Raw genomic sequence first — 26372 nt, forward strand, 5'->3', positions numbered from 1 at the left:
GAATTCAAGTAACAAAATCAGAATGCTCCCATAAAGCAGACTGTACAGATGTTTCCATGGAGCAAATTTCACAAGGCATATTTTTACGTAGGAACACCTGGGTCATATAATCTCTTTAGCTCCATTGGTCCTGTGAAGGAAAAAGAGAAGGAAGTGTCTACAATGCAAGCACAATTCTAACAAAGTTTAGGTCAGGCCAGTGGGAATTCTTTGAGTCAAAATCACCTTTCAAAGGAATTCCTCATGTCACAGACAAAAAGCTCTCTTTAACTGCCCTCCTGCACTCAATCCCTGTGTGAGAGGGGCCTGTGGGAAGCATGACAGATGTCATGGAGGTAGATACAGGGACAAAGAGAGAGATGGGGAAGTGCAGGGAAGAAGATGGTGGGAGCTGGGGAGGAGACTGGAGGCCAACAAACACTCTAACATGGCTGTGATACTGGATTCAACAGAAGCAATGGTTGGGTGATGTCAACTATCACAGGTTTAATTAAAATCCACGCCTTCGAAACATCTATTCAAAAATACAATGGAAATGCTCTTGACATCCAAAATCTCTAGAGCTGGTACTCTCAACTTTGTGGGGAAAATATCAAAGACCTGAACTGAGCTTTGAAAGAAAGTGAGAAAATATTTTGCTAGATATACAGTCTCTTGTCCTACATCCCTTCAGGTTACCAGCTTCTTGAACTTGTAGCTGTCATTGTGAGTGACTGCAGTGGTAGGATAGGATGGAAGGAGCAACATTTCCAAGTCACCCAGGAGGAATGCTGAGGAAGAGCAAAATGAAACCTGCATTGCCTAAGTAAGCAGAAGCCATTTATTCATTTATTCAATCAATCAATCAATCATCATTAAAAATATTTTATTTATTAATGAAAGAGAGAGAGTGTTCAGGGGGAGGATCAAGGGGAGAGGGAGAAACAGACTCCCACTGAACAGGGAGCCTGAGGCAGGGCTTGATCTCATGACCCTGAGATCATGACCTGAGCTGACATCAAGAGTCAGATGCTCAACGGACTGAGCCACCCAGACTCCCCTCAATCAGTCAGTCTTTATTGAACCCTTGTCATCAGCCAGGCCTTACTGTTCTAGTGATACAGCAGTGAACCATTCAGAAAAGATCTTGCCCTCAAGGAACTTATGATCTATTTGACAAGACAATGAAAGAATAAACAAAGCAATTGAATAATATGTAACTTCAGAGACCAAGGCTCGATGAAGACAATCAAGCATGGTAATAGGATACAAGATGATGGTTTTATCCACAAGTGGTTAGGAAAGGTCTTTCTCAAGGAGTAACGATTGAGCAACCAAGTTTTCCCTTTTCCTGATGAAGAGTATAATTCGACTCCAACTATTCTACCTCTCTCTGGCTAAGAGAAATTGCAAGTCAACTAACACAGCATCCACTTAAAAAAAAAAAAAAAGATGTTATTTGAGAGAGAGAGTGTGTGAGAGAGAGCACAAGCAGGGGAGACAGGGAGAGGGAGAGGAAGGAACAGACTCCCTGCTGAGCAGGGAGCCCGACCTAGGACTTGATCCCAGGACCCTGCAATCATGACCTGAGCCAAAGGCAGACACAACCTACTGAGCCTGCCAGGCACCCCACAACGTTGACTTGATATTGACCTCATTCTCTGTTCACCCCCTGCTCAAAGCTAATAGATACTACAGGTGAGCATACTGAAGCAAAATAGTCTGTGCTAGTTTCGTTGTTCCAAGAGCAATTATTATAAAAAAATTGCTGTAATATTTTGGGGGAAAACAGTAAATTCTTACAAATAATAATAATTAGAATACCATGAATATGTAAGCAAGACCACAGGGATTTAAAACATTTTTTACTTTATTTATTTAAAAACAACAGTATTCCATTTATTTTTTTCTCAAGATATAAAACATGCAAAATAAAAAAGTTCTTGCACATTTATATTTTTACAATTTAAGCATCTTATCTTGAGATTAAATTCCATCCAATTTTGAATAATAAGAATGATAAAAGTAGTTCATATTCAAAATACGAGAGGCCCAGAAAAAACTAAAACCCTCTTCTTTTTTGTCACACACAGGATTCAGATATTTAATCTGAATCAAAATAATTCATCATTTTGGCTTTGATATATTGACTAAATTATTATAACATATAAAAATATTATAATATTGTCAAGCCAGGTTTACCAGCCATCTGTATGAAATATGTAATACAAAATATGATCTCTTTCTCATTAATTATAAAATCAATTGTATAACATGACTCCAATCATTGGAACATGATGACAAATACTAGCTCTGCTTTCTTCATAATCCTCTGGCATGTCATGCTTCGTAGAACTCAAGCACGAAACCTCCAAACCTGCCTGTGATACAGTAATGACTACTGTATCAATATACTTTGGCTTTTATCTACAATCACTAAATTCTTTACCTTAATTTCAGGGTAGCAAATAAAATTCTACTGTTAAACACTGGGGAAGCTGTGTCTCAAATCCCTGATCAGGGCTGGAACTTCAGAGAGGACACTGTTCCTGTCTGTTCTCCTAATTGTCCCAGTGTCCAAGATGCACCTAAAATAAAAGGTTCAAATGTTAGTGAAGCCATATGGCCTCTGTTTTATGCTGTGTTCAGTCTATGTTACAAAAAAATCTGCTTTTAGGTATTTAAAGATCACTTGTTCCTTAAGTGTCTCAATCTTCTGCTAATAATCAAATCAAATATACCACAGCAGATTGGTCATTTTGTGGCATATGTGGAGTTTTCTATTGCTTTATCATCATTAAAGAAGTCCAGGCCACCAATATAGGAGGAAGAACAGCCTTTCATTAGCCTACAGCCATGCGACTTCCAATTTTTTTTCTGATCACACTTAGGTGATTCCTTGATAGCAAATTCACTGAAAGGTGATAAACTGGTGCTTCAGTATTTCTAGTGAATCCTGTGCCGGTCTGTCACACAAGTTGCTTTCTCAGTTCCTGTTGCCATGTCTCTTCTGGTCCCTGCTAGTTGGGTCAGAGATTCCCAGCAGAATGGAATGTGGGCTATCTAATAATCTGCTGGTGGGTAGCCAAGCTGCTCTAAGAAGATGGGTAACTGATTCTGCAGCGGAAGCACAGCCAGCAGCTATATTACCTCCGCCCCCCAGACACTTGCTTCATTCAATCGAATTATGTCTTTCCCTTGTAACCAATCTGCCACTTCTGCTTGCACCATTTTAGGTTTGTTCTTTGAGCCTCAGAGTTTGGGAATGTTACCAGGATTTCTCTCTCTTCATATTTTTTTTTCATCAATTCTGTTTCATTGGCCCAATAGGTCTTTCACAACTGAAAGAAAGACCTAAAGATCTGAAAGATTCACATTATGGAAGAGCAGAGTTTCTGGAAACTTTATTTCTTTGATTACTACTCCACCAAGGCACCTTTTTTTCCTCTTCTGTATTAGCAACTGTTCCAACACTGGGTCCTCCTGGATGAGTTTCCCTCTTTTTCTTGTGGTTGTAGTTCATTCTTTTAAACACGAATTCAGCCTTATCTGAATCTCACATTCCTCTATTGAATTTTTAAGCTGGGAACCATTGTTTTCAGTTCCAGGAAAATCTCTCCGGTCCTCTAATTATGTCCCTACAAGAGTTTAAATCTTATTCTATCCAGGTTTTCCTCCATTTTCCACAGTAGCTCTGCCTCCATAACAGAGGTTTGTTGTAGTTTTGCACATCAGCTTCTTTTATTTCCATCTGGGCTGCAATGTTCCCATGAAGTGGTTGTGATGTTTCTCTGCCTCTTCATGTGGATAGCATGCTGGCTTTCCACACCTGTGTGTCCCGCTCTTTCCTGTGTACTCACAGCCAGGAGAGGGATTTTTCCTTCAGTGGCTACTGGCAATTCCCGTGGTCACTTCGTGAAGGCCTCCCAGTTCACAAGTCCAAGGAGGGATAGACTGACCTTAGCCCAACATGGAAACTAACCCTCCTGAGACACCATCAGGCACAGGACAGGTAGCCTGTCTCACAGCTGTGTCATGCAAAAAGAAGAGACTTTCTTTCCTTTCCTCAGGTCAACCAGTCCTCCCTGTGTATCCCCTCCAGGCTCTACTTCCATCAATTCCAGCAACTTCCATTTACATTTTGCCCCCCATTTGCACCTTCTTTCAAGAGCTTGATATCTCACTGTGTGTGGAACCTCTTCAGGTTGACAAGGTCAGCCCCTGACTTCATTTGGATACCTGTATTCTCTAGGATAGGAATGTAAAACCAGGTCACCATCTTCCCAGAAAACCCACATTCACCCATTTTAAAAGCAATCTCAGTTCTTAGGAAGATAACACACTGCTGGAAGATGAAATCACATTATTATTGCTTTCCTAAATTACCACTCTAGAAATAAAATATATATGGAATTGTGTGACAGTACAAAAATAGATTGGGATAAGGTCACAAAAAATATGTAGCTTTTATAATATTCATTAAATGTTCACTTTTTATTTACCAGCCTCATCACTCAACTGATTATTATAAAATGGCTAGGTTATTAGCTAATTTTTCATAACAGTAATGATAGCTAACATTTACCAACTATCTACTATATGTCAGGCGCTGAAGTGTTGTGTATGCATAAAGTTATTAAATTCTCACAAAACCTCTACGAAATAGGTACTATTATTTCTAACATATTATAATATAGGAACTAAGGCCCCGAGAAGTTAAGTAACTTACCAAAGTCACATGGATAGTAAGATGATTTATTTTCCTAATTAAATAATGAGCTACTTTAAAATAGCTCATGTATCATATTTTTCTGCATCCCCAACTGTGCTTGGCACTCAGGCCCTCAGTAAATAAACAGTAATTGAGAGAAGAAGCAATGTTTTATTCATATTTGATCTCTAGAACACAGTGCTATAAAGTGGATGCTCCAAAAATATTTTAATTATAAAATAAAGAATTAACAAGCTACTGAGATTTAAGAAACAAATTCACAAAAAAAAAAAAAGAAAGAAACAAACAAATTCACATAAGATGACCTAAAACTCTTTACAGAAGACTTGACTCTCAACTACTGACCTGGGTTGCTAGAATCCAAATATGTACAAAATGTTGCCTCTGTCCCTAACGAACAAGTAGTCTGAAGGGAGAGCAGATATGCAGGAAGTTAAATATAATAAAATGTAATTGTTTTTATATGCCTACATAAAGTGCTATGGTGCTACACGTGAAAAAAAATACTATTTTTTCCAGTAAGATAATAATTTTTTTCTTCTCACTAATTAACAATAGAATCAGATATAGAAATAAACACTACTTTAAAGTTTTTTTTATTAGAAAGTTTATTGCATTAATCTATAAACTCAGTTAGTGATATAAATGACAACATAAGCTAATACTGACCAAAGTTTACCATATTTGGAAAATAGAGATATTTTCACACCAAAAGCATTTTTTTTGTTTGCTATAATCAAGAAAATTCTTATGTATTTGGATTTTTCTCTTTTTAAAAATATATGTTGCAGTTGTTCATATCAAAAGGAAGTCTGGACTAAATACTGAATGAAAACAAGCAGACTCAGGGTTAGGATGCCACTAATAGGAGGACTCAAAAAGGCCAGTTTGCTGAACTGTACATCTTTAATTAAGAAATAAGCCGTCATCCACAACATGTGACTCATATTTGTACATCTATATACACTTTCCAGACGTAAAGACTTTAAGATAAAAATATCAATTAAATACTTAGTTTGAATAATAAAGATGTTACCTGAAGATAGAAAATTTGTTATTTTAAAAAACATGGCCTTAAAATGCAGTTTTTATGACTTCATCTTATTTTAAGTCGTAACTGGACTTCTAATATCGACATGAATTAGTAGTGTTATATTCCTATGCAACTTTTTCAATATTTATGGTTTAAAAATCCCCAATAATTGTCAAGTACTGCTGTGGCTCTGTGGCAACCACATTTTCATAAAGTGGTCTGCATTTCTTACAAACACAGTGGTTGTGCTAATGGAATTGGTTGGGGCAGGTTATAACTATCTTATAAAATTCCTAAAATTGGCAAATATAATTTACCATAGAGGTAATGCTAAACACATTAAACTCTCTTTTAGCCTAATGACTGTAGCATGTGAGAGGAATTTATATCAAGCATTGTAAATAATTATTAAATACTCCTTATCATATAATTAACTATAAATAACATATTCTCCATATTAAAACAAGCACATAAGCTATGTTGGGCCACTTTTGTTGTATTTATATATAAATACAAATAGTCTATAAATTTTCCGACATAGCATGCTCAAGGGAAAGAATGGCTTTTCCTTGGTACTGCCAAACTCATTTACTGCTCTGGCCACTGTAGGATATAAGGAAGAAATTAATTTTATGGTCCCAAATGAATGAGTTCAAAGGTCACGAGAATAGATTCCCTGTGTATGAAGAATGACATCACCATTAAATTACATTTGATATATCTGGAAGAGTCCAAAAGGTGTCAATTTCAGAGGGAAAAAAAACTTGCCAGGTCCTTTTGCCTTTTAATTTTCATTCTGACAAAAATATTTCTCTCTTTACCCGAATCTATATCAAAATATCTAGGAGGTTCTGTCTTGTCAGCTAGACCTCTCCAAATACACCATGTAGTTTTACGATGTCCAAAATGCTATGTGTGTTCTGATGTTTGAAAAAATCTCGAATGAACTCTAGTGAGCAAGACTCACCTCTGATACAAATGTGGTTTCAGGACAGCAGCAATCCTGAGCCATTGATCTGCCAGAAAGAACACCCAGGGAGGAATGGCAGTGGCCCTTTGCAGTCTACATCTGTCACCTGGGCTTTCTGCATAAGATGCTGTTGTCTTTGTACATGAAGCTTTTAGGGTTTTCTCTTTTTTAATAGTGTAATGAGAAAAGAAGTTATTGTCTTTAAAATTATGTATAGGAAGAAATGGAGAAACTCAAATGTATTGTGGAGCAGTGAAGAGATGATGGTTAAAGAAGAAGAAAATGATTTTTTTCTTACCAGAAAGGACATTTCCTGGCTATTGACCCACAATGGTCTCAATGAGATGCCTACCCCCTAGAGCCAAGGGTCGACCAAAGGTCAACTGTTGGAATGAATCAATTGTTTCTAAGGTGTGTTCTGGGTAATTCCATATTTCCTTGAATTCATTTTGAGATTCTCTACAAGAAACAGCCATCAAAAGAGTGAATGCTCTAGGTTTGTTTGTTCTATTATCTCCCTGACCAAACTATCATCACAGGTGCAGGTGTGTGACATGAAATGACAGGATCCCCTAACTTGATGGCTGGCAGGGACAATGCCTTATGTATACTACTGGCAGAATGGGTGCACAATACATATGTGTCAATTGACTCGCTGAGATACCATATAGGTTTTCATGTCCTTAAAGATTCATAGCCACTGTTTGCTCTCATAAGGTTGCTCCTCACGCAGCTTTTCAGACCTTCCACTGGCTCAGGTAGATCAAAGAGAAACCGACTTTCTTGCACCATGTTGGCATTCTCTGGAGACAACTCTCTTGAATTGAAAAATGTTAGTGCGTGACAGGTATGCACAAGACAAGCATCTATTCTGGTTTGCTTGGGACAGTCCATATTTAAGCCCATTGTAGGTTAAATATTAATAATGCCCTCATTTACACTCATAGTGTCCCAATCTGGATGATCAGCTGTGTGATCATCCCAGAGAAGGTCTTCAGTAAGACCAGTCTGTGGTACTTGTTCAATAAACCAACGGCTCCTCGTTTCCCTTGCCCCTGGTTTAACCAATACTCAGAACCCACAGACCAAAAGGAGCTCCATTTTGGAATATTTAGCAGCTTCTCTATTTCAATTATAAGCCATTCACCTATGGTGACTTTACCATTTTAGTAATGATCAATTTTAATAGAGTTGATTTATATATTTTCATCTCCTCCCTCCAAAAGTAAAAAAGGACGCTGCATTTTTATCAAGCAAGAAGTGGCAATAATACAAGAAACAATGAACATAATATAATTTTTTTCATTAACAATCCAAGCACTACAAAACATAGAATATACAACTTAAAAATGGAAATACAAATTAATGAAAAATGGGGTACACATCATATTAGCAATGCAAAAGACCAGCTTAAGCATAGTTTCTCTAAATCAACAATTAATAAAAGGAAAGTGCCCTTTTCTCAAATATGCACAAAAATATTCCGGTCACTTCTGGGGAAAAATTAATCAAAACTTTCTGCTAATTCTATATTACAGCATGTGTTACTAATGGTTTACAAAACCGAAGCATCTTCTTACACTTAAAATTTACAGCCTTTTCCAATCATTACACACTCATTCAATCCAGTCTGTCAAAAATAAAACCATTTCATTTCTACATTTATGAAATAATTATTGATATGTTATGGACCTTAAGTGGTGAATATATACAATGGGGACAGCGATCAGAATGATGTCATGGATCAAAGTGGGCCAAGGGTCAAAGACGACTAACCTCTGCTGGCCACACCTGTATACTGATTCCTGAAATAATTCTACTATTTCTAAAATAACTCTAATTTTTCATTTCTTCATCCTAAAAAAAGTCTAAAGTTTCCATATTTAAATGTGCTAACCAATTCTAGAGTCTATCCAAAGTCTCTGCAGGTATGCCACTCGACAGAACACTTCTTCCTGGGTTCGTATTATCCCTATAATTCTGAGATCCGCTGAAAAAAATACACATAAGGACTCGATAATAGACCCCCTTTCTTCTACATGTATGGTGATTCACACTAGATTTTATGATAAACTGCACAATCCTCGGTACAGCTCTGCAATGCAAATGAGAAAGAAAATATTTAAATTTTAATTGTTCAAGCAGTAATACCAATGGCCACCACACCCCATGACTCCCTCCCGAGGACCTCAGAAAGTCCACGCTTTTAGCCTGGATCTTATAAGAAGTCGTGCTTCACGGGTGCAGTTCTATGAGTAAGAAGACGAGGAAGTCACATTGGTATCTCCTTCCAAGCCACCTGTACAAGAGGGACCTATGGTCAGTCAGCCTCAGCTTTGAGCTTTCTGGTTCACGTCCAACAGTTGCCTACCAAGTAGATTAACATTCACCTAAGGTGGCAAACTTGACGCTGGAGAAGAACCGAATTGCAATTCTGGAAACTGTTCCAGCGGCTACCGGGCAGTCCTTTGGTGTCATTCACTGCTGCTGCTGCTGCCACTGCCACCATCCTCTCGCTTGGGGGAGGATGAACTGTCTCGGACTGGCAGCAGGTCATAATGGCAAGGGATGTGACTGTTCTTTGGGAGGTCGTATGGATCCTGGGTGAGATGCCCATTATTGCTGAATATTCCTTGGACAACACTCACTGTAGGTTCTGTGACAACCAGGGACATATGAATTTATCAGCAATGGAAAACTTTAAAAAGAATAGAATATGGCATTTCTTGCAAATCTCAAACATACAAGAGGAGCCCTTATAAAAATATAAGGAAATATTATGTTAAGAAGTGAAGGATGGTTTTATAATCACATAGAGGTGGCTACTCTACAATTGTTAGACCAGCTGATGCACACCATGGTGTTCTGAACAAAAAGGTGACCGTAGGGTTAGAATGAAGACATCCAAGGACTCTACAGAAACCCTGAAAGTGAATCCTTGTCTGAAAAGTGCTTTGGAAATAATCTAGTACCAAACCCTTTACCCCATAGGTGAGAAGACTGAGGTCCTTCCAGGTTAATTCAGTTTATGGAATTACTTAAGTTCACTTTAAGACTCAGGACCCAGGCTAGCAGCTGTGTTCCTGTGTTAAAGTGGTGGGTTTACAGGATCGTTCAAAGGAGGATTGCAACTGACTTTTCAAAAATAAATTTAGGTCACTACACCTTCCATTTTTAAAAAGCTGTCTTAATTCTTTCAGAATCGTTATTTATCTTTTCAGTGACATGTGTATTGCATAAATTAATTACTAGTGATTAGAGTTAAATTAGCCACTTTGGGGTCACCTGGGTGGCTCAGTGGTTGAGAGTCTGCCTTTGGCTTAGGTTGTGACACTGGGGTCCTGGGATCGAGTCCCACATAGGGCTCCCTACAGGGAGCCTGCTTCTCCCTCTGCCTATGTCTCTGCCTCTCTCTGTCTCTCATGAATAAACAAATAAAATATTTTAAAAAATTAGCCACTTCGAATCGCCAACATTGAGAGATAGAAAGAAAAATTAAAATACATACTACTCTACCTAACCAGTGACAGCTCTGATGTGTTTTAACTTTCCCCAAATGGTATTTGCAAGGGGCAATCAAAACCACTCTAACTTTAAACTGAATTCTTATTAATTTCCATCCCATTCATATCCAAGAATATGAGCAATATATCAGACAAATTTAAAGTAAAATGTTTCCATCCTGCTAAAAGCTTTATATTTAATCTAATGAATATACAACCAGGAAGTGGAACCACCTGTTTCATCCCCTTGAACCACCTGTTTTGGCTAACTCGACACAATAGCTAATACAATACATATGCTATTCCACAGGTGCACTAAAAGAGTCACTATGGTTACGAAACAGAAGATGGACGACCAGGTGAGAGGGAAATTTTACTTTAAATTTTCTAAATGGTATTTTCCATTAAACATTTATTTGACACCAATTAATATGGTCACTGAAAACACAGGTCTCACTGAAAATATGGACCATTGTCTTCAGTGATGTTTATACGAACTGTTATTGTACTCTCAAAGACTTTAAAACTGTTCCCCCGCCAGAAATTCCCATCTTAGGTTCTTTCTTTGGTTAGGGGAACTCACCAACTTCATAGACATTCTTGTTGGCTGAAGTTGAGTTATTGATCTCTGCATAGGGGGAATCTCTCCGTGCTGGTGACTTCATCTCCACATAGCCACACTCTGAGTTTTTGGGGATAAGTACAGGCGGGTCTTTAATAGTGGCATATGGGTTTTCAGAACTGCTTAAGGAGCAGTTACTTGAATTATATTCAGAATTCTTTCCCAAATCTGTAGAGAGATGGGGGAGAAAAGCAAATGCTATTAATTTTTTTCTTGTTAATACTTTACTTGGACAGGTTACTTCCTTTTCTTTGTAGCTAATTTTCTATAGTTATATATATGGACAACAACATCATATATTTTCTACTTATTTTAGACATAATCTGATGTAAAATTACCATCTATAAAGTAATCTTAGCTCCTCTCTCAGGTGAGTATAAAGGTAAACATTGTAGAGTTGATTTCGTTTTTATTTCATTTCACACTCAATTCCATTCTAATTTACTAATAGTCTCTGAATTCTCAATGTTTTCGACCAGGAAATCATCTGTTGATGCCCCTGGGAGCACAAGAAAGTTCTATCATCATGGTAAGGGAGGCATTTGTGATGTCAGACTTCCTTGTAAAACCTCAAGACTGGGCACATGAAGTTATTCATGTAACAATGCTGAGCTCTAGTTTTTCCTGCTAATTCCTTTTTTTGCATCTCCTTCTCCCTGTAAATCATATATATCTTCTCAAAGAAATATGAGTGTCTTCCCAGCAAACTGAAACCTTTGTTCCCCCACAACTATGATCTAACACAATGCACCTATGGTCATGCTCTTGGCCTTAGTCAAACGTGTTTGTATATTTGGTGGACTAATTAACCATACCAACAGCTCCACATTTTCTTTACACTGCCATTCTTGCTTGTTTAGCAAATTATTTTGGTCTCTGAAAAAAAATTTTTTAATTATGATTTGATAGATGTATTTCTTCTTTAAATTTACACCATACCTTTCAAGGATTTTCCCATATAACTTCTATCAAGTCCAAAAGCTCCTGTGATAAAGAAGAAAAAAAAATCCCCAGTTAGATCTGGAAAGAAGAGAAAAACCAAATAATATTCCAAGGTTATGGAGGACGATGGTGTGGGCATCCATTATCTCCTCACTGCAACAAATAACCAAGGCTGCTGCTTTTCAAATCTTTGCACCAGATCACTCATGCTTGATGTCTTCAGGGCTTAGAATTTAAAATACATATATATATCATTCTGATCATTCTCTTGCTCATTTACAGTGACTTTGGGAAAGGCTGATCAGTACAGGTAGAAAATAAGACATGGGTGAATCGGTACACTTGATTCAAGGTTGCACCATGAAAGAGGCACAGCCGGACTAGAATTGAGACAAAGGACTTGGATTTCCTCACTCATTCACTGCATGACTTTGGGCAAGATGTTCAACTCTCTTTGCATCAATTTTCTTATCTCTAAAATGAGGAAAACAAAACGTGCCTTCCAAACTTTACAGGGTTGTTGTGATCATTAAATCAACTAGAGCACCTGAAAAGGCGTTGTAAACTCGGAGGCGCCATATAAATGAATGGTGTTTCAGTGACTATAACAGTGAATGTGTCCTACGACCCCCAGCTCCAGTCTACATGCAAGCATTCCAAGTCCTCTTCAATGATCTCTTAAAGAAATGTTATAGACTTATGTTAGAATAAGAGAGTAAAGTAATGACTTACGGCGAACATTCAAATAAGTATGAGAATGTAAGGAGACAATCCCCTGCCACTGGGCGTGTGTCCTTAGAATGATAGTAGACTCAAGTTCTGATGTCCTGGGGGACACACTTTTGTAGAGAAAAAGGGAGCATCCCCTAAAGGGAGAGGATATGTCTAATATCATTCATTGTAGGACAGGAAATGGGAATGTCCTCCTCTCTCAGAGGATGTTTTCCCCTCTCTTGGGTCTGGGTTGTGAAGTCTAGCCAATCTCCCAGCTGATGGGAAAGATGTCCAGTTGTGCAGGCCGGGCAAGATAAGGATGAATAGCAAATTAGCCTAACCAAAGGGAGGTCTGGCCTTTGCCCTTAGTTACTGGGAGGTGATCTCTAGGACCTTGAAATATCCCACCCAGTAACAGTGTTTTTGTTTACCTGGAGCTCCACTGAATAGTCTATGAAAGTGATTTATGGGAGGGGGTTTGGGCCACTTAGTGTCAGCTTCATTTCCAGAGGGACCAGTTGAAAGGTCAGCCACCTGGGTGGTCAACCATGTTGACCTAATCAAACTCTCATAAAAACTCTAGACACTGGGAATCCCTGGGTAGCTCAGCAGTTTAGCACCTGCCTTTGGCCCAGGGTGTGATCCTGGAGACCCAAGATCAAGTCCTACATCAGGGTCCTGGCATGGAGCCTGCTTTTCCCTCTGCCTCTCTCTCTCTCTTTCATAAATGAATAAATAAATAAAATCTTAAAAAAAAAAACTCTAGACACCAAGGCTGAAGTGAGCTTCCTTGGCTGGTAATACTTCATGCATATTGTCATCTACTGTAGCCAGGACAAGTTAGCACTTTCCATGATTCCACTGGGAAAGGACAACTGGAAGTTTCTGACTTTGAACTGTCCTTGACTCTACCCACTGTGTCTCCTCCTTTGGCTGATTTTAATCTGTATCCTTTGGCTGTGATAAACTGTAACCATGAGTATAACTCCTTACAGTACATTCTGTGAGTCATTCTAACAAATTATGGATTGTGAGGGTGGTCTTAGGGATTCTCACACTTTGTAAAGGGACTGCATGAGGATAGTCAGAGCCTGTGGCATCTGAGAGCTCCCTATAAAGGAACTCTGTCTTTGCTACTCTGCCAGATTCACTTAGCTGTCTCCAAATTATAGCAAAGTCTTACTAAATGTCCATCTTGGTCTTAGTTATGCAATCGATAACATTCTTCAAGAGGCTAAGGGGAGGAGCAGCATGAGGTGGAGAGTAAATTAAGGAACAAGAGGGGCGCTATGACACCAGCATCCCTGCCAGGTTCTCTCTGGGTGCTGTTTTAATGAGGGAGTAGCCAGGGTTCTTCATATAATCCCCCGTACGTTCCACTCTCTGGATAGATACTTTCAAATGCTTGGCTTAATCTAATTCATAACATGAACCACCACACGATCACTATCTATGTCACAGATGAACAGATCAGCCTCAAGAGGGTGATCAGCCCAGGGCCATATAACAGAATGGAATCAATCTCAGGGCTTTTGTGTCAGGTTCAGGGCTCCTTCAGACAACGTCAGCACAACATTTCCATCATTTAAAACACCTACATAAAAAAAAAAAAAAAAAACACCTACATATTTCATCATCCACAGTGTGCCTTACCCTGTCCTTTGTAAGGCAAGACTTTTTCTGTGCAACAACTGTAGAGGGCCATTAAATGAAGAATTTCTCTGGGATGGGAACACATGAAGGAGACTCAGAATTTGTGATGATGATTTTACATTCTCAACAATCAGGCCTGGAGGTCTTAGAAGAAAAGCAGGGAAGTTCATATGTGACCACTGCAGTGACTGTGTTCTAGAGTCTCCAGACCAAGTGTAGCAGGTAAACATGGAATAAGAGAACTTTTCTCTCATTAGTGCCAGGTACGTACTTAATTAACATCAATTCATGTATTTCTTGAGTGACATTATTCACATAATATAGACTTAAAAAAATTTTTCTCTGATGTTAAATGATTTGACCAATGAGTATACTGTGAATCTGGTATATAAATGACTATGTTCAGAAATATCCAGCTATTTGATAATGTTGATATAGAGTGCACAGAAAAGTTAAGAATTTGTATTTTCCTACTTTAAGATTTGCATTTTTATAGTAATGGGGGATTCCAGAGCCCTTACGGATTGGTTCCTTCCTCTGGCTCAGGTGATTTGGCATATGTAGTATTCACAGAAAAAGCAGGGGAGGAGTAGTTAGAATATGAACTTTGAGACCTGGCTTTAACCTCTTCCTTCCATGAAATCCTGGGCAATAGAGTTAATCTCTCTGTGCTTCCCAGTTTATTCCTCTATAAAATAAGATTCACAGAAGGGCCTGCCCTTCTGTAGGGTTGTCAGATTCAGTGAGTAAAACAAAGTAAGGCACAGCCTGGGTGGCTCAGAGGTTTAGCGCTGCCTTCAGCCCAGGGCCTGATCCTGGAGACCTGGGATTGAGTCCCATGTCAGGTTCCCTGCCTACTTCTCCCTCTGCCTGTGTCTCTGCCTCTCTCTCTCTCTCTGTCTTTCATGAATAAATTAACAAACAAACAAACAAAAACAAAGTAAGGATGGTGCAATTTGAATTTCAGAGAAACAACAGATAATTTTTAGGGTAAGTATGCCCCATGCAACTTTTGGGATATATTTATACTAAAAATATTTGTTGTTTCTCTGAAATTCAAATTTAACTGGGCTTCCCGGTCACCCCATCATCAAATAAATACAAATGAAAGGGTTTGCTACCCATAAGGTAATGCACACATTTGTTATGGCATCATCAAGCTCCTCCCTGAAATTTGGCAACTGCTTGGCAATGGCACAGTTCACTCAGTGGGGTATCACACCAGGTCTTTAAGGGTGGTCCAGGAAGGTCCTTTTCAGGAAGGTCACGAGATCAAAACTATTCTCATAATAACACAATGACATTATTTGCTGATTTCACTTTTGTTTCACACACTTTTGTGTGTGGTGGTTTTCCAGGAGCTGCACCACTGATTAAATGGGGGAAGCAGATATGAAACTTGATCTTCTCTGAAGCCAGATATTAAAAAGACCTAAAACAGTAAGTGTAGTTCTCTATTCTTTTTTTTTTAAAGATTTTAAAAATTTATTCATGAGAGACACAGAGAGAGAGGAAGACACAGGCAGAGGGAGAAGCAGCCTCCCTGCAGGGAGTCCAATGTGGGACTCCATCCCAGGATCCTGGGATCACGACCTGAGCGAAATGTAGACACTCAACCACTGGGCCACCCAGGTGCCCCATATAGTTATTTTTTCATAAAAAAGTGTTTTATATTATCATGAAACTAGACTACTGTTATTATAAACAAAGCAATAAATAATTATTTAAAATAGTCTCAGTTTTAACTTGTAACATAGTGAGCATCAACAGATATAACCCATATTGAAAGAAGCTCTTCAGCATTCTCGATTACTTTCACGAAGGGCTCCTGATCCAAAATGTTCCAGAAACACTGACCTACTATGTTCCTGTTGATATCTTTATTTCTTCACCTAAAGGGGAAAGGGAGCCTCAAGTATGGGTGCTTCTTATTAAAAGAGAGCAAAAAGTAACACATTTCCTGGTACCACCCAGACAAGATTCAAATCCCAGCTCTACCATTTAATAGGCTTTGAGACTTTTCTCAAGTGACTTGACCTCTTTGTAACTCAGTTTCTCATCTGTAAAATGGACATAATGGTGACAATAATAGTACCTACTTAGAGTACTTGTGAGAATCATTTAATTTAATGTATGTAGAGTTAGAATGGGAGCTACCAGTAGGCAGAGATTCATGTGTCTCATTATCAATTCCTGGTACACACTAGGACCTTATTAAATGTTTGTGAGATGAATAAAGTGCCTAAGACAGTAATAAGCCCCATACAGGCATTATGTAAAATTCTATCATTCTGTTTTTTTGATGCATATTTCCAAAAGATTGCTTTGGCATATCATAAATCTATCACTATCCAAGGTGACTAAAAGATAAAGGAAGTTGTTGAGGATGGATATTGGGAGAACTTGCCAAGCTCATTAAGGTAGCCGCCATGTTTCCAGTCTGCTGGCAATGTTCCCGTGCAGTCTGCCACTGGGCCTCTCTTCCCAGGATTCACATTTTTCAGATTCACAAACAGCTGATTGTTCTTTGACTGTTAAAAATAGAGACCATAAAAGATGTAAAGAGAGAATACCATGTGGCACAGCACAATGTTGTCAATGTGGGGAAAGCATGTCACATGGATCAAAAGCTGGTGCTTCAATGAGGTGGTCCAGAGAGGCAGAGGTGACAACTGGTTGGATCTTAGAGGGCAGCAGGAGTACACGTGCATTGGCCCAAACTATTCCCCTCCTGCCTCAAATTCTTCATTTCACTTAGTCACTCTGTGCACATTAGACTTTACTTGAGTTAATGTATGTGGAACTTTGAATGGAAAAGTTAAATTCTTGGCTTGGGCTCTCCTGTCAAACACTATAATTTTTTCTGAGTCACCAGTGACTCTGGGCCATTTCCTTAACTATAAATGTGAGGATAAGATTGTGTACTTTGCCTCCTTCCCTGAAAACATAGGAGAACAAATGCAACGATGAATATGAAAGTCTCTGGGAAATGTGAAATGCTATTTAACTATTAGGTCCTATAATTAAAATCCAGCTGCATTAATATAATTGCAACTGAATTAATTTAATTAGCTTGGTTTTCCTCTAGTAGCTAGAATGAGACAATGGAGATTGGAAATATAATTTGGGACAATTGGGAGGAAGACCTGTTTGGGATTTCAGAGCATTCTAGAGGATACTGAGAGGGAGGTGAATGGTACTAGAAGAGCAGCCCTGGGTGTCCAACCTCTCTGTGTGTCTATAAAATGAGGATAACAATCACTCTTGATTCACAGGATTGGTATGAAGAGCAAATGAACTAATACTTGTAAACTGATTTGGAGTGCTTGACACATAGTTTCTATTTGATCATTTTGACCTATAATAAGGCAATTTCATGTGGTTCAACCCAAATAAATGAATGTTGTTTTTGTTGGGAAAGGACACATGGCCCTTAAAGGGCATTAGAAGACAGCTGATCAGAAAAGACAAAAGAAAGGACCCAGGATGGAGTCTGCTGAGGTCTGCTATGAGACATCATTTTCAAGCCTCTGCAATATGAGAAACATTTTTCCAAAGAAGTACACTGGAAACAGTGCAAATTGGAGACAAGGAGACCATGGCTTGCACTGCAGCTGTCTCCCTCACGAACTGGGGAACTGTGTTTTGAGGTGAATCATATTGTCTGCTGCTCGAGTTTTTCACCAGTAAACTTGAGATTCTAACACGCACCCAGAAAATTGGAGGAATCAAGGAGATAAGAGATATAAAGTGCCTAGCACTGCATCTGGCAAACAGCAGCTGTCCCAAACGCTTGTTCCTTTCCTCTTTCCCTTGCCGACCTTCAGGGACTGGGAAACCCTTCCTCTCACCTTTGCGATGGTCATCCTGTCCCTGTTGTTGACATGAGGGGATGTGGCGCACTGGGTAAGTGTGTGGTAACTGGGGTTAGTGAAGTAATGGCTGTTAGCACTTCCACTGTTGCTGTGGGGAAGGGTTTCTGTAAGAAGAGAAGGAAACGGTTAAGGCAACAGGCTCCCTCAAATCTGTGCAGATAAAAGGGAAGCAAAATAACCAGAACAAACACTTGTACTGCTTCCATATCACAGGCTGGGCAAAATCCTCTCCTGCCCAGGACACTCAGTAAAGCTTCGAGAAGCAGCAGGTGTCTGCCTTCCTCCCTGCCTCCTGAAAAGTGTACAAGTGTCCTCAGACAACCCCTCTTTGCTTTGGGGCTCATACACCTGGGGAGCCATCACTTTGAAGCTACTTCTGTTGTAACTTGGCTCTTTTTTATTTTTAGACACTTAAGCTCTCTTCATAATATACTGTGTTAGAAATGCACTATTAAGTAAATCAACTGCTTTAGGTATTCCCCTAGAATCAGTGTATTTATAAACATGTAACCCATCTGAAATCCTGCAGTAATTTTCCAAAACAATAGATACTTTAAGTGTTCAAATTCCTTAATTGAAGCGATTTCCTCTTTTTTCCTGTACTTCTCCTCCTCCTCCTCCTCTTCCCCCTTGAGAGAGCAAGCGTGCTCAGGAGCGAGGTGGGGGCAGGGGCAGAGAGAGAGAGAGAGAATCTTAAGCGGATCATGCTCAATGGCATGGCTCGACCTCACAACCCTGAGATCATGACCTGAGACTAAGTTAGGAGTTGGACACTTAACTGACTGAGCCACCCAAGCTCCCCTAAGTGGTTAGTTCCTCTGGTGAATGAGTATGTCACTTAAAAATTTACATTTATAGAGGCTTGTGACAGAAAGATTTGAAAGAGTTTTCTAAAGAACATCTTTGGTTCTTGTTAATACCACACAACTGATTATTATATAACTTTTATGCTCTGTAGTTAATGATTTGTATGGGCTCAGGGACAGGTTAGAAGATACCATGTTAAAATACCAAGGCCAGGGGTGCCTGGGTGGCTCAGTTGGTTAAATGTTAGTTTTCATCTTAGGTCATGATCCTGGGGTCCTGGGACTGAGCACCACATCAGGCTCCCTGCTCAGCAAGGAGCCTGCTTCTCACTCTCCCTCTGCTGTTCCCCTGCTTGTACTCTTTGGTTCTCTCTCTCTCTCTCTCTCTCTCAAATAAACAAATAAAATAAAATCTTAACAACAAAAACAAAAATTAAAACCCAATGCCAGGGACAGAAGACCTGGTCCTCATCCTTGATCTGCTCCATGACCTTATCAAACTTATGGGTGCCTCCTCCTCTCCGCTCCCAGTCCCCAACGTATGACAAAAGCTTAGATGCCCAGCAGAGCTTCCACCAGATTGAAATTCCCAAGTCTAAAGCAACCTCATGATGAATCCAATTCAAAAGCCCTCATAGAAGACAACAGTGATGATTTTACTACTATTGACATATAAAGCACATCTGTAACAATGTATCTTTTCCAAACATAAAATCTTCTCAAGGCTAATGGACAGCACAGCCGAATGCCCAGTTTCAAAGAACCAGGATGAAACCTTCCTTTTCAAGGAGTAAGATGGCTCTAGGGATCATTCTTACCTGAAATGGTATAGTCTGCATTCATGACCCTCAGAGCAGGGGTGTAGGTAACTGCAGGCATGCTTGATTCCTTTCCCTTTTGCTTTTGTCTGTAAATAATGAACAACGCCAGGAGGAAGAGAACAACCAGTACAAGAATGATGATGCCCACGATGGCTCCGATCTGGTAGGAATTGGCAGGGAGAGCTGTACTGGTCCTGCTTAAGCTGTTCAGATTTCCAACAATAATGACTCCAGCTAGGAGAAGGAGAAGAGATCTGAGTCAGGATGACAATCTGCTGGATAGACGTTTGAACTCTTATTTACAACATTCTCTCACTGTGCTAATGCGGGGATGTTTTCAGTTCTTGAAATGTTAATTTGTAAACTTTTAGAAACTGCAGGAAGGAAAAACAAACATTCTCCACTTGCAGATGTTGTTGGCTCATCTGTGTCCAGAAAAAAAGCTGCTCTAAGTCTCAAAAATGACACTGGAGGGATCCCTGGGTGGCGCAGCGGTTTGGCGCCTGCCTTTGGCCCAGGGCGCGATCCTGGAGACCCAGGATCGAATCCCACGTCGGGCTCCCGGTGCATGGAGCCTGCTTCTCCCTCTGCCTGTGTCTCTGCTCTCTCTCTCTCTCTCTCTGTGACTATCATAAATAAATAAAAAAAATTTTTAAAAATGACACTGGATTTCCTGACCCCAAGGACTTTACAGTAGGGTTGGGAAGCTTCTCACATAAACACTAAGAAACACTTAGACCAGACCAGGAATTCACTGGATGTAATAGTTTATCTACCATGCTTTATTTACTAAACAGTAGTAAACTTATGAAGGGCTAACTTCTCTATGCTTCGACTGCTTGACTTCATTTTATGTCTACCCTTAGCATTTCTCAGGACAATTCTCCTCCAAGCAAGGACAACTCCATTGTAAATCTGGTCCAAGATGAGGGCCTGCCTTATCCTAATTTCAGTGGTCTTTCTAACCCTGGGAGATACTGCTCTGTGCAGTTATTTTCTATGACAGAAAGGTGTGTCCCAGGAACACCTGACAACATCACCCTGAAAGCTTATTCATTACAATTTAAACTTTAGCTTTACATGATTCTTTCACATGTTCCATCTGATGAGGACAGCGAAGATATGCACTGAGTCAAGAAATCGGGCATTTAAAAAACTTGATCCAGAGATCCTGATTTTTCCTTCAGGCACTTAGGCTAGAGTTTCAGCACCTATAAAGAAACTAGCCTCCAAGTAGGGGCTTCCGGCTCAAACATCCCTGTGACTTTATGATTCTAAGGGTTAGACTTCCTTCTTAGCCTGCCCTGAAACGCAGAGCACCAAAGTCAGTGCCATGTGACCACAAGGCATGTGTCATAATGATGTGACTGTGGAATATAACATCCTATTGTCAGGACAGACAAATATAAATCGTGAAAATGTAGAAGTTACTTAATAAAAGAAAATGAAATAGGAATGCCAATATAGTACACACTTGAACGTGATGGCACCTATAACTCTATGACTTTTCTAAAGTCCCTACAGCCCATGTGTGGTTACCTCCTGAAAAGAGCGACACACCTCAGGAGCTCTCTGGTGGCCATGCTTCAGAACCATCAGAAGAACTTTCTACGAGGCCCCATCCATCCCAGAATCAGAATTGCTCACGTGCCATTATGTATAAGACAACTATTCTCAGGTTATTGTGATACACACCCTAGTTAAAAACCATTGGCACATATTTTTCAAAAAGTTAAACATATAACTATCATATGAGCCAGCCATTCTACATCTATAAATTTGCCTAAGACAAATAGAAGTATATCTCCATACAAAGACTGATATACTGTTGCTATTATTGATAATAGTCCAAAACTGGAAACAATCCAAGTGTCCATCTAGAAGTGAAAGAGTAAAGAAAATATGATATATCCATGCAATGGAATACTATTTAGCAATAAAAATAATTGAAGCATTGATATATACAACAGCATGGTTCAATCTCAAAATAATTGTGCTAAGCAAACAAAATCAGAAGAAAAAAGAGTACAGTGTGATTCGATATACATGAAATCCTAAGCAATGCAAACTTATCTGTAGTGACAGAAACCAGATCAGTGGTTACCTGGTACCCCAGGGGCAGTGACAGGGATGGGCATAAGGTAGCATTTGAGGGTGATAGATGCATTCACCATCTTCATTGTGGTTGTGGTTTCATGGGTGGATATGTCTGTCAGATTTTATCAGGTTGTATACTTTATATTGTATGTGTGTGATGTATATATACGTATATGTACTGGTGTACATGCGTTGCTTTTTATAGGTTAGTTATACCTCAATAAAGGTGAAAGCATTGAAGGCACAGTTCATGAGCTGTGGAATCAGACAAACCTGGCATCTAAGCCCTGGCCTACAAATAGCTATGCATTATACATTAGTGGTGGAACCTTGGGCAAATTATTCAGCCTCTCTGAGCTGTAGTTTCCTTACCTGTAGGATAGCAATGATAAGGCATCCATCTGGCAACTAAATAACCAGCTAGGACTTTGGAGTGTCCGGAGAAGGATTTCATCAGATGATGTAGGTGCAAACACTTAATGTTGGCTGGTACATGGTGGTTACACAATTCGAGACACTAGATATCATTTACTAGTGTCCTTACCTTGATCACACCGTGCCCCCTTCCAGCCTGGGCTGCAGTAACAAGTCCCAGTGATATGGTCACAGGTGGAGTTGTTCAGACAGTCACATATCTGGCGACAGCCATAGCCATATGTTCCCGCAGGGCACTCTGAGAAGGAGATGAAAGTCCAGCGTAAGCTCTCCAGCCTCAGGAATCTGGGCGAGGCTTCTCTTACTATCTGATCCCATGTGTCTAGAGGGCAGCTCTTCCAGGAGATCACTGCACAGGCGGAACCACCCAGGAAGTCCTAGAGTTGGCCAGAATTCCCTGACCTGTGGTTGGACTCAGGCCAGGCGGCAGGAGGCCAGAGACTGAGCTCCTCACTCTTTCAGTTTTTATGTACCACTGCCCTGATGGGTAAGTAGAGAGTCTGGAGAACCCAAGAGAACTGATGAAGATCATCAGCAAGGGCAATCTGGGATGACCCCACCAGATAAAATAGTGAGACAGAAGACTGAAGAGTATAATCCAGACATGCATCCTTAAGAACATGAGCATTTTACTGACGCTCAGGGACACTCCTACCAGCGACCTGGATTAGCTGGGAGTAGGGGACAAGGGAGGGGAAAGTTTTGTTGATTTCCTAGGTAAGAACTTCATTTCCCATAGAATGGCTCAAGATTGGGCTGTGCAGGTCAAAGCCTGAGAGGCTTAAATGGAGAGATTTTTATGATGCATTCCTAATAAGAGCTGGGTGTGGATTTCAAAGAGTATAGGTGCGTCAAATCCAGAAATCATTCCCAAATACTGATGTTTTTTGTAAAGTGGGCAGCAGGGGGCAATATGCTGTTATTATTGGAGTTCTCTGAAAACCAGTGTTTCTGTTTACAAATGAGCATCAGGAGGGAGTCTCCAAAAATAGGAACATTTTGATTTGATGTTCAAAGTAATCACAGAAGGACCTAAGCAGCTTCTATCTAATAAGAATATAACTGGTCTGGCTTCCAAGTGACAGTCAGTTTAGAGCCTGTTCTGGTTTCTATGCATATATATATATATATATATATATATATATATATATGCACATATGTTTAGACACTTATAGAGACAGACGCACAAAATTTGTATACACAAGGGGTGTGCAGGCAACGTGTGACTCATTGTGTGTTTCAGGAGGAAATGAATATCAGTACAAAACTAAAATTGGGCCATCTCTATCCAGGCTGATTCTGGGAGGTCACTCCTGTTATGTACTAGACAGGAAGATATGCAAAAATATTTCCAGGGTTCAGCACACAAGACTGAGACAACCTGGCTGTCCAGGGGTGCTGTGAAGTGCTGCTGGGGTGGAGAGAGGGTGATCTTTTCTCGTCAAAGTCCTATCATGCTGAACAACCTTTCCAGGCCACATTGCTCCTATGGGCATGTAATCTTTGCTACATCCTACCCAGGAGTGCCCCCTCTGATAAGCAAGAAAGATCTGGCCCCTTTCCTGTCATCTATGATAAGAGGGTGATCCCCAGACAGTTCTAAGACCCTATTTATTCATTCTGAATATTGAATGAAAGTCACAGAGTACAGGAACAATAGACTACGTTGAAATACTCGGTCTAACACTAATTTTCTTATAACCCTGCAGAGGCATAGCTGTAGGGGTGGAAATGGCAAAGCCAAGATGTGTAATTGCAACTTGGCATATTCTTCTAGAGTGGGACTTTTACAATACAACATTTTAAGGCAATATATTGTCTTGAAGATTGTTAAGACTGAGATGAGAAGTTGCTAGGGGAAACAATATACAAGTACTATCTAGAGAAAGTTGTCAGAAGGGGGGCAACGTTTGCATGGACCTGGTTCCACACCCACAGCAGGGCTGGGAACCCGCCTGCCTCCTGTGCACTCAGCCTGGCCCCAGAGAAGCCACTCGCATCCAGTGTGCAGCCCGGGCTCTGCCTCTGTCCTGAAAAAAACCTGACTGGCTCTTACAGCTCTGAGCAGTTACATTCCAAAAATAAGCAAGAGAGTTAGAGCCAGGGTGAACAGATGGAAAACTTGAATTCTGTCTTCATCCTTGAAGGCACACCCCCTCCACCCAGAGCACTGATTACTTACCCAGAAGAAGTTGGAGAGAAAAGACAGCCGGCAAGGACCCCAAGGTGGCCTGGTCTCTGGGAGGGGGAATAGTCAACCGTGCTGGTCAGTGACCAGCCATCAGTTCAAACAATTTAAAAGTTGCAGATGCTGCCTTCCTATTTTCAGGCATGTAGGAAAACTGATTCTAGGGGAAAATACCACCTGGACATGTCACGCTCTCATACTCACTCTGTTCACAGTGCTTCCCCATGAACCCAGTGCGGCATGTACACTGCCCAGAGATGTGGTCACAGTCAGCTCCATTCTGACACTGACATATCAAAGCACAGTCCTTTCCGTAAAAACCCAGGGGACATCCTGTGCAGGAGGGAAGGACAGTAGAGTCAGGAGGCTGCGTGGTGGGGGGTGAGGGGAGGACATTCTTGCTTCCAATTGTTTGTGTTTAAACCTGAAGGATGCTGAGCTACTGGAGAGTGTATAAAGACAATAACACAGATCTCAGCTTGTCACAAAGGCTTCTTTGAAGTCCCAAGATGGGGCTCTTGCAAGGAGGTCATAATTCATGAGCGGGAAGCAGAATAATTCCACACCTGACAGTTTAACCATTGCTGGTGCTCTGAAATCAAGACTAGTGTTCTTTTTCTTTTTAAAGATTTTATTTATTTATTTATTTATTTATTTATTTATTTATTTATTTATTTGAGAGAGAGAGAGAGCATAAGCAGGGGCAATGGGAGAGGAAGAAGCAGGTTCTTTGCCAGGCAGAGAAGCCTATGCAGGGCTCAATCTCCAAGCCCTGGGATCATGACCTGAGCTGAAGGCAGATGCTTAATCCACTGAGCCACCCAGGTGCCTAAGACTAGTGTCTTCTAACAAAACCCCACAGAAGTATGGGGGCCTTTCTTGTATTCTTTCATTTAACTATTAGACTCCTAGACTCCAATGCCATGGACTGAAATGAGTATTTTATATTAAAATTACTGGTATGCCTTTACTTAAAGTGCAGAATGTCTCTATGTTGGCTACTAGCCCTGTCCACTATATCTGTCACAAATTTATATACTATTATGTCTTTCACCAAAGGTGTAGTGGAATGCTAAACTTAAAAAAAATAAAAAGAAAAACCCTATATATCATAGGTGCTTCATAAAAAAGTAATAAACCTTACACTGCTGTATGATATTCAAGACACAGACCTCTGGGGCCTTTGTGCTGAGGACACGCACAAGCCCTGTGGGCTGTCCTGGGACAGGAGCTGCTTTGCAAAGGTGTTTCAGGGCTCCCTGGCATAATGAAAGCTTCATTACAGGCTGTTTCCATGGCCGTTTCTAACTATTATAAGTGATTTTTATTTTCTTTTTTTCTTCTAGAGGTTTTAACAAAAGTTCAACTTTCAAGAAACAGGTACAGCACAGATGCCAGCATGCAATGACCACTACCATTGTCGTGTTTTTATTTAGCACCTACGTGGGGCCACATGCTTTCCATGTGTCCTCTCACTGAATCTTATAGTAGCCCAGAAACACAGCAGTGGATATTCCTCCCTATAGATGGAAACTAAGCCCCGAGTGCCCTAAGTCTCAGAGCCGGCAAGAGGCGGGCTGACAGGGCCATGATACAAATGCAGGCAAGTCTGGCTCCAGATCCCACGTTCTTCCCACTGTCCTGTGCTACGTCCACTTAGAAAGGTCCTCCAATTGAAACAGATCCAAATTTTGGAATAATAAACAATAACTTACAAGCACTTTTCTCTAACGAGCTTGAAAACCTTTCTGTATATACAATCTTGGCAGATTATGCTCGGGACAACCTCTCTTCTTGCCAAATCTCCCTTTTGAATCATGGCTCAAGGTCTACACCCTCTTCCAGAAAGTTCCAAAACGCTTGTTCAAACTCTTCTCTAATTATGTTCTCTAATTACTATTAGGCAAGAGTGGCCTAATTTCTGACCCATCTTTCTTTCTCAGCTCATTTCTGTGGCTTAAATGATATATTATTGAAAAAGTTTAAAAAGAATAAATTATAA

At 40.1% G+C, this 26372-nt stretch overlaps 1 protein-coding gene across 1 annotated transcript in view; it reads right to left on the reverse strand.

The window, feature by feature from the left end:
- Positions 1-5393: 5393 nt before the first annotated feature.
- MEGF10 (multiple EGF like domains 10) overlaps positions 5394-26372 on the reverse strand; it is a 339552-nt gene continuing 318573 nt past the window's right edge. The window contains exons 23-30 of the mRNA XM_055302009.1: positions 24575-24703; positions 22292-22420; positions 19648-19884; positions 18000-18127; positions 16556-16679; positions 11779-11823; positions 10801-11007; positions 5394-9370 (exon numbers count right to left, since the gene is read on the reverse strand). Coding sequence (XP_055157984.1) covers positions 9189-9370; positions 10801-11007; positions 11779-11823; positions 16556-16679; positions 18000-18127; positions 19648-19884; positions 22292-22420; positions 24575-24703 — 1181 coding nt within the window. The 3' untranslated portion in view covers positions 5394-9188. The remainder of the gene's footprint in view (positions 9371-10800; positions 11008-11778; positions 11824-16555; positions 16680-17999; positions 18128-19647; positions 19885-22291; positions 22421-24574; positions 24704-26372) is intronic.

The sequence above is a fragment of the Nyctereutes procyonoides genome, unplaced genomic scaffold (genome assembly GCF_905146905.1).
Source record: "Nyctereutes procyonoides isolate TBG_1078 unplaced genomic scaffold, NYPRO_anot_genome, whole genome shotgun sequence".
NCBI classification, from domain to species: Eukaryota; Metazoa; Chordata; class Mammalia; order Carnivora; family Canidae; genus Nyctereutes; species Nyctereutes procyonoides.